The sequence below is a fragment of the Ceratosolen solmsi genome, unplaced genomic scaffold (assembly GCF_000503995.2).
Source record: "Ceratosolen solmsi marchali unplaced genomic scaffold, CerSol_1.0 scaffold25, whole genome shotgun sequence".
In the NCBI taxonomy this organism is placed as follows: Eukaryota; Metazoa; Arthropoda; class Insecta; order Hymenoptera; family Agaonidae; genus Ceratosolen; species Ceratosolen solmsi.
This window is the reverse complement of record NW_011948444.1, coordinates 48,877-64,625: the sequence shown is the minus strand read 5'-3', so window position 1 is coordinate 64,625 and position 15,749 is coordinate 48,877. Positions and strand designations below refer to the sequence as shown.

At 25.2% G+C, this 15,749-nt stretch overlaps 1 protein-coding gene across 1 annotated transcript; it reads right to left on the bottom strand.

Annotated features, from left to right (window-relative positions):
* Positions 1-556: 556 nt before the first annotated feature.
* On the bottom strand, positions 557-15,632 carry LOC105365989 (putative glycerol kinase 5). The gene is made up of 13 exons (XM_011504288.1): positions 15,381-15,632; positions 13,142-13,235; positions 12,630-12,729; positions 12,290-12,449; positions 10,883-10,997; positions 9,909-10,229; positions 9,404-9,508; positions 9,202-9,296; positions 8,287-8,450; positions 8,086-8,219; positions 7,439-7,790; positions 4,339-4,776; positions 557-698 (listed from the first exon to the last, which is right to left on the bottom strand). The coding sequence occupies exons 1-11, from the start codon at positions 15,474-15,476 to the stop codon at positions 7,648-7,650; spliced, it is 1,527 nt and encodes a 508-aa protein (XP_011502590.1). The 5' UTR covers positions 15,477-15,632; the 3' UTR covers positions 557-698; positions 4,339-4,776; positions 7,439-7,647.
* Positions 15,633-15,749: the final 117 nt, after the last annotated feature.

Genomic DNA, 15,749 nt, shown 5'->3' with positions numbered 1-15,749 from the left:
TGTGTATATTCAAATAATATCAATAACTCTTTTAACCGACTTTCTCTCATATATTTCTTATGTCAATAAATAAATTATAATTGCGATTATATAGATATAAGTTAAAAGAATCTGTGGGCATATATTTAAATTTCTAATTATTTTTTATTATATTAGCGAAGTAATTTAAGCATAAATAATTTAATTTCCTAAATCGATACTATAAAGACCTTTCGTAAAGATATTTTCATAATTCTGAAGCATTTAATAGATACTAAAATAAAATCTAATCCCAATAAAACATAAGAATAAATAACAATAATTTATATATTAAAAACACACATTTCCCAAATAAATTTTTTGCGAATCTCGTTTTCTAATAAAAAGTAATTCAATACTTAATATTGAACGTAAAAGTTAATCAGTATGTCAATTAATATAATTAAATTATAGAATATTTTAATTATCGATTAAAATCTTTACGATATAAATGCTCAATTTAAAAAGTGGAAACTGGATATTTGCATTAAAATCTTTGATAGGTATAATAGACAAAAAATTATTCACTCACCTTCGGGTACTTGATCAATCAATAACGTAGTCTCTTGCGGCTTTAAATCCAATCTGCATACTTCTGCTTTGTTAGCATCAACCAATATGGATTTGGATTTCTCGTTTACCTGATCGTCCGCTTCACTCATATCCAGGACCACTTCCGCCTGCAGAATCACAACACTTATTAAAGAAACGCGCAAACAAAACGCAAAGAGAATTCGCGGTTATTTAAGACAAACAGTAGTTGTAATGGCAAAGCAAGCCAAGAAATGATCAACCGCATACCCACCAAACAAGAGTTAACGAGCAACTGACTATATCACGTGCGTGTAAGTCGCAAATAAGCATAAAGCATGTGTTGGTAATTCAGAAAAAAGAACGCTAATGTTAACTGGATGCATTACATTTCCATATTCGCAAAAAGAGAAAGCGGGAGACGAAAAAAAAAATGAGATAAAATTAATGTTGTACGACAGAGAGAGACAGAAAGAGAGAGAGTGTGTGTGTGTAAGAGAGAGAGAGAGAGAGAGGCAATAATGTTCATGTAATAATGCTGAAATTAAATGAAAAGATAAATTAATTAATTAAATAAAAAGAAAATGTATAATATTATTTTATGTGAAAAATAACACAAATATTATCACTGGTTCCTAGTGAAAGTAATTAAGAGAACAAATACCATTCACTTATTGGTTACGTCAGATAAAAATTATTGAGAACAATAGGATTTTTTTAAAAAATTATACATTTGGATATGAGTAATTGTAACTCGATATAGATTGAAATATTTTTTATTAACAATAATATAATACTATCATCATTCCATGAATCGTACAATTTTTTACAGAATCCGATTTCCGGAAAAAATTTTAAATACTTTTTTATATCAAACAACTAAATTTGATAAATATTGAAAAAATATAGTTTCATGTATATTCAATAATATAATTGGGTTTATCGTCATCTATTTTCAATATTGAAAATTTATTTCTTATCTTCTATTCTTATTATGTACGATTTGGCTGATTTTTATATAACATCATACATTATTAAGAATTAAAATACATTATTAAGAAATTAAAAATTCCAAATTACGCATCAGTAAAATTATCTTCTGATTGATATCTGAATGATCATATGATTCTTTGTCGATTTAAAAAAAATTCTTTCATCAAAAAAACTTTTAAATTAATTGTTGCTGACACATACATAAATATTAGTGCATTTGTATTTGCAGTGTTTCATACATATTGTACTTAATAAGATTGAAAAGGAAAATATATTTCGTTAATAATTGAGACTGATGCATTATTGATTCAGTGTTTTATATTTCTTATTTATTTAATAAAATAATAGAACTATGGCATATTATTTATAATTAAGCATTTACGAAATATATTAACTTTTCTTAATTTCTTGACCTTCCTAAATTTCCTAACTTTCCTTCCTGAACTTTCCTATATTTACATAATACGTTTATATTTAATATTAATAAATTGAATTACTTATAATTAAAACTTATATTTAATATAATTACTTATTGATAAAAAATTTCTTTATTATACTATTATAAATTTTTTATTAATACAATATATATATATATATAATTAATTTAAATAAGATTTAAATAATCGTAAAATATTAAATATGAGTTTGCATGTATGTCGAGACGTATATGCTAATTATTAAAAGAAATGTAATAAAAATGATAGAAACTTATAAAAGTATAGAAATTTCATATATACAGTCACTTTTCATGCGTAATCAATGCTACAGAAATTACTAATACTTATTTTTTATAGTTTTAATACTTAATTGATAAGTAATAAAAAATAAAAACCAAAAGTTAGAGAAATTAAGAAACTAAATAAGATGTGATATTTGGTAAAATAACCGCTTACAAATTCTCAAATATAAATAAACTATTTAAAAATCTTGCAAGATTAGTGTAAATTAATTAAATGTAATAAAAAGTTAACTTCTTTTTTTAGAATTATATTTATTAAAACTTGTCTATTAATTTAAATTGTGTTTACAATTATTATTATTATTTTCGTAATTTTATATAACAATAATATATAAACAAAATTTTTATATTGAAGATTCATTTTAAACGTATTTTTCGTCATTTAGAAATACATATAGTGAGAAAATTTATGTATTATGTCATTTATTGGAAAAAAATGGTATATTACACAGTTTTTAATAATTTTACAGTGTTCAATTTATTGTTTTTTATTTAATTAATATTATTTAATAAATACTATCGAATAAATAACTTTGACTTATTATAATATCTTTTAAATTTTAGAAAATATGTTGAATTTATTAGTAATATAAATATATGAAATGTTGTATAAAATAAAATGAAAAGAATTTTTCGTCAAATCCTTAATGTATGTAATATATACTATTGAAATTTATCATTTGTAGTAATAAGATTAATTCGTAAGCATAACTTGTTAGTTTATTATTTCGTAAAAATATTGATTATATTACATTAAGCATGAATCAGACATATGCATATGTAAGAAAGCCTTAATAAATTCGAAATTATTGCATTATAGTTGTCATTATAATAAATAATAAATTAATTTAGAACTTTATATATAATATTTATTTTAATGTTTTGATAGTTTAGACAAAAAATTACATTTACATGAAAAATTATATATATATATATATATATATATATATATATATATATATCTAATTGCGAATAAACGTTAAAGTCAATAATATATGGTAATGTAAGTGATTTGCATAATAATTAATGACATAAACACCAATAACTACGTCAAAGTTTTGATTCAATTCTTAATTAAGGGTAGCTTCAGCTTAATAATTATATTATTTAACATATAATTCTAAACCATTTCAATTCAATTTAGAATATAGATATATAATTTAAATAACAATATTAATAAAACATTAATACAAATATTTATTGATACAAATAATATATAATTCCTTTATTTTAATTTAATTTTTTTTATCAATATATTATATATCTTAATTCAAATATATCTTCAATAGAGTATAGTTAAACAAATCTTATTATAATAGTTTAATATAACAATATATTTTTTTTTTCTTCGAAATATAATTTTTTTAATAGAATGAAAAAAAGTTTAGGAAAAATAACACGAAGAAGAGAACGCCTCCGTAGAACGTTAAGAAGGTAATTAAATACTAATGATTTGAATGTTTTGCCGTGTCAGTATGTATTATTCGTAAGTAAAACTATCTATGAAATATTTAATTAATCATATAAATCAGCACATTTAATATTCACAGCACTGATGTAGATTCATGTTTGACACCACTTCGCTATTAATTTTTACTATAAAATGATTTATAATGGTTGAAATTGAAAATCTATGTCGAATTTGTCAAAGATCATAAATAAAATAGTTTTTAAATAATAGAAAAAAAAAGTTTCTATCTACGTGAAATAGAATCTTTTTAATAATATGGTTGCTCAATTTTAAAGCATATTCATGTACGACATTCAGAGATTAAATATGCACATATTATTCAATAGTCATTTTTAATTAATCACCTTTCAATAGAATCAATTTGATATTATAATATATGCGAAATGAATTGGGAGTATTTTCTTTAGAGATACAGTGAAATAATGTATGTAAAAACTAGTGAAGTTAAATATTATTATACTTAAGGTATTAATTGTATTATATAAAATAAATTAATGTCGATAAATTAAAGCGGATAAAGATAATTACAAGCGAATGAATTATAATTTATTATATATTATAAAATGAGAAAAATATCAAAACTCACCATGATTGCGGATTTTGATTGTAATCAAGCAGTGAAGTAAATTCCAAATATTCCAATGAAATAACAATTTAAAACGTTGATTGTATCTGAACTAGGCTGGTTTAAACAAAAATACGCAGACACTTCGGATGACTACTGATCGCAAACCGATAAGGCAACGTAGTGTTCCCACGAACTTCGATTCCACTCAATTGATTATAATTAATGAAAAATGGCGAATTCATCGTCACACACCAGCAAATAAATTTGGGCACAAGTTGATTTACTGAGACCAAAGTTCACTGGCGTACAATAGATATATCAGTTAGGTGCACTGGTTTTCTTTCATCATCTTTGAAATTCGAGCATCGCAGTCGGGATTTGCGATCTTGCAAATTTGTGCTTCGCATAAACATGGTTTCCATTTCATTGAGCTGACTCTGGCTTTTTATTCTTGTTCTACAGATGACAATTATTTGAAATGTAACATTAAAACGATCGTAATTAATAAAATAAAATTCTTTCATTTGTCTAAATATGTTTATGTTGTTAATCTATCTTTTTATTACTAATTATATGAATTTATTGGTATTATTTAATTTTACTTCATTGAATTAGTAAAAGCGATATAAAAATATTAAAAATTAATATACCAACAAAATCAAATTAGCTATTTGATTAAAGGCATATAACTTAATTAATTTCATTTACAATTCACTTATAATCATATAATTAGCTACTTTACAGTAGGCAAATAATACATATTTTATGTATTATTTTATTGCTACGAAAAATAAATAAAAAAAGATTGTATATCTAGAAAAACATTGGTTAATTAATTGAATTAAAGATTAAAATTTGTTTTGTTAATTCTTGAATGTTTAACATGTACATTTTAAATTAAAATAAAATATAATTATTAAAAATATAAAAATCTTATATTTTAGACGCTTGATAATTATAATGTTTAAACAATTGTTAAACTTATTAAAATAAAATATAATAAATACGCATATTCTTAATTGAAAGAAAAAAAATTATTTTAATACAGAAAAAATATTTTAATTATTAAGAATTTCTTATTTAAATATATTATAAATCTTAAAAATTGATTAAATATTATTGAAATAAAGTACTTTTCCATCTATAATTTGGGTTACTTTTGCATCAAGTTAGTTTGCTTAAAAATAGTCGTTCTACTACATTAATATTAAAATGTCTATTGTGCGTTAGTAACAGCTGATCTTTTTATTAATTGTCAAATTATTAATTATAAATTTATATAAGAAATTCGGTTAAATACGTTAATAAAAATTTGATAATTATAATACGCATATCAATAAAGTTAGAGTAATAATTAATATTTCTAATATATCATTATATTACAATAGCATCTCTTTAAATATTTTAACTTTCCAATTTATGCTTTTCTTATCTTTAGTACTATAACAAATAAATATTGTAATTATACAAATTTAAAAAGAAAATTACACTAGAGTATAAAAATAGATTAAGTCTTATCTGTAACAGTTACGTTTACTAAAATCAATTTACATAAGAATTACTTTTTACAATTTTTTATTATGAATTTAATCGAGAATAAAGTGAATATAAATCAAATATTGATATTTAATAAGAGTTAAATATTATAAGTCGAATCTTAAACCCAAAAATAATATTCAATATATATATATATAATGATAAAATAACAATTTTAAAATAGTTTAAAATGGGATATAAATATTTAAATTTATTATTTTACTTTACATTCTGTATATTAAATATATTCACTTTTTTTTTCTTTTATAAAGAATTTTAATATTCCTTAATTTAATCATTCTCATAAAACCTATCTAATGATAAAGTAAAATAATGTAAAATAATATATACATACACTGATTCATATCTATCGTTTTTAACTTAATTTCCATTTGGAATACAAATAAAAATTTTAAAATTGAAATCGTAGATATTGGAATGAATAGAATTAAATGCAACTTATGCTTTATGTGCTTGACGAATGGGGAGACCTTCGTCGTGTTAACATACACAATATATCTCATTCGGAATGATAAATTGTGATAATAAAGTCACAAAATAAATTTTTTTCTTTTTATTATCTCGGCTTTAAAACTATTTCTATTTATAATATGTAATATGATATTTATATGCAACTTCTTCAATTCTTCTGAAATTTCCAAATGTTTTTTGGTATTACATTTTGCTTAGTTTTATGAAAATAAAAAGAAATAAATAAAGTCTAAAAATATTATTGATTTACAAAAGAATTAATAATAGGTTTAAACATTTTTTTTCTGTATTAATTTACTGCTTTTATTGAATTATATAAGTGTATAAAAATCTATTACTTATACCGTTCGAAATATTAATAAGTTTACAAAATTAGTTATGCTTTATAAATTGTACTCGAACATTATAAAAAAATAACTTATTTCCTTAAAAATAAAGACAGAAGTGATCCGTTTATTAAAATGAATAATAATCACATATAATTCTGTGGATAAATGCCATTCGAGATTCACATTAAAAATCCCCTTAACAATACATTTTCCTCGCTTGCTTTTTTTCTTTCTACTAATATTCCTTTCATTTTCATACATTTTTGTATTTATAGTGTTGTCCTCGTGAATTACATGTATATTACACAGTACATACTGCTAAAAAGATCGTTTCTCGAGAAATTATTAAATGTTTACATTTAAAGTAAATTTTAAGTTTTCCTATTCTTAAAATTTCTTGAAAAAAAATTAATTAGTAATTAAAAACTTTAGATATTAAATCTTTTTTCAAACTCTAAACTAATTTTTACAAATTGCAAATTAAAAATAAGTTTTTCCAAAAATTATTAGATATAAGTTATGTCCAAGATTTATTAATGGATTTTGTCAGATTACCGTATTATATTTGCTTTAAATTTGAAAATTTACTATAATGAAATTTTTAGGCATTTTTTTCTTATATCGTATTTAAATCATATGTATATATATATATAATCTTATAATATAATGATAAATTTATTTTTTGTTTAATTATAATTCTAAAATTGTAAATAATTTATTCTTATATTCCCATTCAAATTTATATTTAAAATCATATGTACATATATATATTTAGCCGCTATCTTCTAAGTAGATGTAGTCGTTTCGAAAATGATTTCGAAGCATTTATTATTTATACGGTTAGATTTATCAATCTACTCCATTGCTTTCAACCGTTAAGCCAATAATAAATACAAATAGTGACACAAATAATGTATTTCATGTTTCTCTCCTTAATATATTCCATCTATTTGTATGTAGGATTATGTTGTCAGTACCAATCTTTAAATCTTGTTACTGCTTTCTTCCAATTTTCTATTGTCGTCTTGTATGCTGACTGCCTTTCTTTATTAGGACAAAATATTTTTTCAACTTTTCGCAATTTCATAATTTCTTCTTTACTCTTCCAAATACCTGTTTATTAAATATTTATTAAATATACATTATATATATATATTATATTTTTATTCTAACTCGTTGCAGAAATCTTATTCTATTAGTATATTGGAAATTAATCAATAAATGCGTTGACATTTATTTATTAAACCAATTAAAAATTTTTTGAAACGATTGTTGAAAATTTTTTAATTTTTCTAACAATATTTATTAAAAAATTAATTTTTGTACTCAAATGATACATATACAAATTCAAAAAAACTAATAAATAATAGGATTGAATAAATGGTAACAATTTTTTTTTTTTACTGACCTTTCTGTAGTCCAGCGCAATACGCGACTCCCAAAACCGACATTTCAATACTTGTACTCCGTTCTACATTCAATCCGGTTAAATCAGCTAAAAGTTGCATGGCAAAGTCATTTTGTGATACCCCGCCATCAACCCTAAGAAAATAAAATATGTCAAACTATATGATGTATTATTTCATTAAAAAAATATATCATTAAATACCTTATAGATCGATATGAAAATTTCGTTTCCCGCTGAATGCACTCGTATAACAAAAGAATTCTAAATACCAAACTTTCGAGCATTGAACGCACAAGATGAGCTTTCTGGGTAGTTGGTTTGATTCCAAGAAATCCAGCCGCAGCATTATGATTACTAATGGGTGCCTATTTTAAATAGGATTTTTTATTATGACTTTTAAAATAAATATATCAATATATATGGGAAGAAAATAGGGGCGAACGTGAAGCCATTAGTTAATGTTATGTTTATAGAAAATATACTCCATTAGAGTATTATAAAATTTGTATTATAATTTACTGCAATGTTAATTGTACGTTGGAATAAAATATTGAGTATGTGGTTACCGACAAGTACAAGTTCAAACTCGTTTATATGTTCAATTATCGTAATGGACAGACGATTCGAATATGATTCAAAGGTCTAAGCCATAAAAGCTCTGAGGATTCGAGAATATTTGCATGAGGCCGATCTTATTAGCTTGTCCAGAAATTATAAGAACCAAGTAATATTGGCTTAAAAGTCAATAATCATTCGTCGATAATGTCGTTGGGAATTGTTTCGAGATCAAATTTCTTTAAAAAATATATCCCCACGGTACGGATACAAATACTATGCGTTTTTAAGCATAGTAGTTTGCTCTTGCTTCTTCCTATTTTTTCAACGTTTAATTTATTTATAGCTTGTAACAAATTACTCATATTTTTATATCTTTTGATAAAGAGGTAATTTCGTGAATTAATAGTATTTTACAATTACCTTCATCTTTTCATGATTAATCGGTAGATAAAGGGAGGACAATATGCATACACTTTATAAACATTTATTTTAATATTTTCGAGACATACCGACCAATAAATATGGCCTTAACATTAAATTTTACTTGTTAAATGTTACCTGTAAACCGCTGAAGGCAGGTATAAAGTAAACCCCGTCGGAATCGTTTACCGAAGTCGCTAATGTATACGTATCCAATGGATTTTCAATTAATTCTATAATATAATAAATGCGATTTAAATAAAATTCAATAGAATTAACGATTACGTATGCCATACATCAAAATATAAAATATTTTAATATTTGAATTGTAAAAAGTTACCTAATGATTTCGTCCATTCGATCACAGTTCCAGTATCATTTGAAGATCCTTCAACGACATAAGCTAACTCATTCCCATAGCGCCATCCAATTAATGGATATAGAACTAAATATAACAAGAAATAATGTTAAAATTTCGTATGCCCAAGGTGTGTTAAACAAAAGTAATGTTTTAAAATAAATAAATATATAAATAAGTTTTAACTATGCAGAACAAGTATAATTCAATAAACATTGCAAAAAACTTATTAATATTTACAATAAACTTAAATAATAGCTATAGAGTTGAAATATTAAAACATTGATATTTTGAATTTGAATTATCAAAGTAAAATTTTACAATTCTTTTCACAACACAATGAAGTACTGCATTTATATTTCCATAAGTATTTCAATTAAATAGTGTTAGTCGACGATCAAAGTTAACGCAAATTACTACAACAATAATTATCTTTGCAGATATTTCTAGCATAGATTTACGTAAAGTAAATTATGCAGAGGATTACCGGTAATCATGGCGTGCGGTTCCTTGCCAGTATTGACGTTAATGAAGCTACCAGTTCCCATGGTGAGCTTCATGTCGCCGGGCTCGAAGCAGCCGGAACCAAAAAGTGAGGCAGCCTGATCGGCCATTGAACAGGTTATTGGAATCTCGACACCGAATAGCGAAGCTGGTATAGAGCCAAAATCACCCGCGGTGTCAACGACTCGTGGAAACATCGTTGCCGGTAGTTTGAAAAGCATTTGCGCCCAACCTGCCCATTGCATGGTAAAAGGATCGAATAGACCTGACGCCGATGCACTTGACACGTCTGATACATGTTGGCCTTCGTTTTATATCGCGTTGAAAAAAATGAGAGAAAAATTATTATAATGCATCGGAAATATTTCCCTAAATAAACAATAACGGCAAATTTATTATTAGTACTATTATTATTAGATTTTTATTGTTTAGTATACGTTATTATACAAATAATTGTTAAAAGAATTAATGGTCACATATAGGCGTACATGGTTATTATTGAAAATATTGGTAATTGCAATTAATAGCTTGAAAATCAATTATTGGATAAATTTATAATGAAAACGATCTAAAGGCTGGCTCAGAGTATGAAAAATAGTTTAGTTTAGCACTAAAATTTATTTATATTCTACAATAAATGTTTTAATAAGTATTATTTAAATATTCAACGAATTAGAGATTATTTAGAAATTACATTATGGATGAAAAACAAGTAACCACTTGTATCTATCAACATAGATTAATTGGAAATAGTAACGTGGTTGTTTTGCTTAAGAACATGACTCATCATTTTCTCTTAAAATTATATAAATTCCGATAATAATTCTCATTTGCATTATGACCCTTATTCTTTTAAGAAGTGATGAAAATATTAATGTACATATTTCAAAAATATTACCTTACATAAAATTAAAAATTAATTTACTCGTTTATTTCTCATATAATCAACTTGTTTACCGGTCAATTTGTAAAGGAGCCAGCAGTCAACGCCTCCAAACACAGCCTTTCCACTAATAGCAGCATCTCTCAGTCCTTTCACATTTTCCAAAGCCCATAACAAGCGTAAAGTCATCTGTAATGGGCGGTAATTGCAGTTTTCTATTATTAAATTTGTTAGTCAACATTCATTTCAAATAATCAATAGCAAAACATCTATAATTGGTAGTATTGTTTGGCAATTTCTTAAAACTAAATATCTTTTGTCAAATTCCTAAAGTTTTTCATATTTTTTCAGGGATACACTAAATTACTTATTACATATAATAATAGATTATTACACATATCTAAGTGTCTGATTATATTGACTGATAAATCGTTAATTACTTATATAAAAACAAAAAAAAAATGGTTAATTTTAACAGATAATATATGATCTATAATGTTTTCGAAGTTAGATATCGCTCGTAAGCATCATTTAATTTTTCTGTGTGCATGCGCTTAGTGCGATATTAAATCAAATTTTAGGTAAATTACTAGTGATAAATCGTTAATGCTTAATTTATATTCTTTAAGAAATCGTTAAAAAATCATTAGCTAACATCATTAGATTGATTATAATTAATATAACGTCATATTTCTCTAAATAATACGAATTAATGTTAATTTTCAAAGTCAATTCCAATTGTTTTCTTCACACAATCTGTCATTATATGCTTTAGAATACACAATTCCTAAGTTTATGAACTTATTCTTATCTTCTAATTGGTTTCTTGTAAGAACTTCTAAGATTAGATGTCAATTTTACTACAAGATAAATTATAAATTTTTAAACGACAGATTCAATTTTTTGGTAGTACATATTAATAATTTAATGATTAATCATTTTAATACTTAAATATATTCTGATTATGCATATTTAATACAAATAATTTAGAAATCACATTAAAAATCAATTAATTAAAAAGTAATTAAATGTAATAATAAAATATTTGATGTATATAATATCAGAAAAGTTATAATATAGTCAATTAATAGTTTCGTTAAAATGTTTAATTATACGCTGTCCTAATTAAAACATAATGCCATTTGTCTATATATATATATATATATATATATATATATAGAAATATTTAATTTCTGTATATAAATCATGTTTCCTATTGAAATATACTGTAAATGTTTGAATATACGAAATCCATAATAAGCAATCAGATAGACTATTGTATCAATTGAATTAAAACTTATTCAATTGATATAATATAATATAATTATAGTTGACACAAATTACTAAGGAATCGAATTGGCTATTTTTATATTAAAGAATGTCATATCGTTTAACATGCTATTAATATACAGCATTTCAATACAATTTGAACAAAATTATTACACATTTGCCAATGAATCATTTATCGGTAAATTGTTAACCTGGGTATTCATGAGCCGGAGTACACTTCCTGCTTGATATCTCTTATTTCGGAAAATCGTATATAATAGTCGCGAACCCAGCCGCAAACAGTGCATTGCGAAAGATGAATTCCATTCCTTTACCATTGAATCTGCACGTAAATCTTTCCATGTTATAAAGCTGTAACAGTTTTATACATCAAACTCAATTGTGACTGTTTAATGAAATTGCTCTAATTAAATTGAAAAAATGAATCAAGCATTCTATTTATATATAATTCAACCATTTACAAAAACATCTATTGTTACATCTATTGAGCCATTGAAATATTAATTTTATATAAGTTTTTAAAATTCATACTTGTGATAGTGTTTTCCAGATTCAAGGTCCCATGTGATAACACTGCAACGTTGAGTAGAAATACCTAAAGCTTCGACTTTCGATGGTTCGATTTCGCTTTCTAAAACATAATTTACTATGTTGATTTATAATATGGATGAATTTATTAGAAATAACAGTTACTTTACACGCACTAATAAAGCATTTATTCTAATTTTTTTTCTTTTGAATATGCATAAAGTTCAAGTATAAATAACAAATGATATTATTAGAAGGGCATCTTTCTACGTGTAAGACAGTTTTATAACAATATCAATAAATACCGAAGACGAAAAAATATTTTGCCTCTTTATAAATATGATTTAAGACATTTAAACATCATTCTCGAATTTAACAAAGTTACAAAGCTTTATTATGAACTTTCAAAGAAAAATATTATAACCTTGCAAGATTTTTTGCAAATATTATTTATTTTAGTAAATAATTCGTGCTCCATATAACTTCTATTATTTACTGTAAATTAAATATCATACCACTAAAGCATTTTTTAATAACACGAATAATGGCCTCCCACAACCAATCTGGATCGATTTCAATATGACCGATTTTTGGATACAATAGTTTCATCTGTTAAGAATAAAATTAAAATATATGTATATAGAAGCATTCAAATTAATTTAACAAATATTAAACTTTCTCGATAAAATCGAATAAATTAATATAATAAGGAATGACTGTAATAAAGTAAAATATGAAATAGAATAAATGAATAAGAAATAGAAAAATGAAATAAAATAAAAAATGAATAGAGAAATTTTATTTTAATTCATTATAGACTTATAATGTTAGCGATTAAATATCAAAAAGGCATTCTCACACTTATGAATATCGCTTAATATTGATTAATAAAAAATTATTTACAAGATGAGTGTATTTAATTGATAAACTGGAATCGCATGAATATCGAATCAATGCTTTAATTGTCTACTGCCAACAAAAATATTGATAAAATTGTTTTAGTAATATATGATTAATAGATGGAACTCATCAAACAAATTTTACTTTTCTTTAATTATATTGCTATGAACTTTATTATGAGATATTCTTGTGAGGTAGTAGAAAAATTTATTATCTTTTTTCTTAAAATATTTATCAGATATGATATAATCATAAAAAAATGTGTAGGAAATCGTTAAAAACAAAAAAAATCAATATATAATAAAATGAATATGAAGGATTTCGTTTTATATATGAAAATTTTCCGGTGCAAAATTATAGCTACAAATTTATTTTTATTATTTTTATTACATTCGATTTAATTAAATGTATCGTGGATTAATACATGATTTTTATATTTTATTATATAAGTTGATAATATACGTGAATTATCATTGTGAGTTAAATGTTAATTAAACTATTCGATCTTGACTTGATGTTGACTTGTCGCATTGTTTAAATGTAATGATCAAATGTGTAATCTTAGTATAATCTTTTTTTATCCTTGTGGCTATCCTATAAAGTTCGAAATGTTTGAATGCACTAAACGCAAGTAAATATCATTTTCTGCTTTAATTAAAAGGATTTTATACTTAAAATGTTAACTTTCGATACGCATCAAATATTGAACAAAAAGAAAGTATTGTTCATGTACGCACGCACGCAGACGCCCATTTATTAATTCAATGGCGAAGAGGAGAAAAAAGATGTAATAAATTATTTGCACTTAATGCTTGTGAGTCAGCAATATTCAAACATCTTTCTCAAATAAGAAATAATAGCGTTTCACTCTTCATTTACGCAAGTTTGCATTACAAATGCTTATTGATCATTACATGATTGAATTGACAAATAAATAATTACTTATTTAATATTTCTAAGTAAAAAAAATTATTGTAAATTTATTGTTAATAATCTTCGATCGATTATTTAATCGAAATGCTTTTATTGTTTCGAATGCGGAAGCACGCTGGCGCATGCGCTTGCATGCATGCATTATGTAATTTAACTTCGATCTTAAGTTGGACGCACTTGCATGTACACTTGTATTTTATATTGTTAAATAAACGAATAAATAAAAGTGTGATTATATTATGTAGTTGAGTAATAATCGTGTGGCGAAAAAGGTATTCCATCGTTAAACTCATCCTCTGCTGCAACGGGCGAACAGGCCAATTAAATAAAAATTGGCACATATGACAAATTAAAGAAAGGACAATGAAAGTGCCAATAAGCATTTTTCATTAATAATTTTATATGATTTGAAAAAGTATGTGTTACTTTAAGCAAAAATATATATTTAAATGACTATACTTTTGATGGGAGTTAGGTATACAAATAATAAAAATCATAATAAATTTCGTGCAATGCACGGTAAGAATATCCGACGTTTTTTTTTTACAATTTCTTTTAACTCGACATTTACCAAGTGACACATTAGCCGACGTGCACATAACTTGGTAAGATAAAATAATCCTATACAATAATTAATGACAACTTTATTTCACACCTCATTATTAATAATGTTAAGAATCAAATTTTGGGCACGATACTCTCGGCTCGTCAAAACTCGAATTTCCACTCCTTCTTAACAGCATAAAAATGCCATTCGCATTATCTACATAGCGAAGGTCTCCGCGATCGTACTTTATAATAAAAAGCTAAGCGACGTGCGCGTTTGAATAGCTTTCGTCCCCGATTCGGAAACAAGAAAAACCCTCCCACAATATCCGTTTCCTCCATTAAGAGTTACGATAAAATAAGGAGTTGCTAAACCTTTTCGAAGCTCGTGGCCACGCTGCAACCCCTGTCGTCGACTATGTGGCAGCGTATTGTCGTCGTGCCGACGTCGAGGGCTGCCAGATACCTCATTGCGCCAGTTTCTGCCACTTACTACTTACGTCTTCCCCACTGCAGCGGGGATACCTAAATGCACGTACTCGACGTGTCGATCGGCACGGGCAAACTGGTACGGAGTAGGAACTACGGAGTCATCGGAGTTGTCGATAGCGTTCGCGCGGCCCGCCCTCCGTGCCGTTACGCCTACTTTTCTCCTTGTCGGGCATACTTCCTCCCCAAGTGGCGTCGCTGCGTCGTCTCTATTCAAATGCCCCGGCGAAAATTTGCTAGCTCAAGGAGAAGCTT

Bases quoted from the DNA above. Each gene is read 5' to 3' on its own strand.
- LOC105365989 (XM_011504288.1), bottom strand. From the start codon at position 15,476: ATGAGGTATCTGGCAGCCCTCGACGTCGGCACGACGACAATACGCTGC. The intron at 12,730-13,141 runs GTATGATATTTA...ATTATGTTTTAG, and splicing joins TATTAAAAAATGCTTTAGTG to AAAGCGAAATCGAACCATCG. The intron at 10,230-10,882 runs GTAAACAAGTTG...TATAAAACGAAG, and splicing joins GCTCCTTTACAAATTGACCG to GCCAACATGTATCAGACGTG.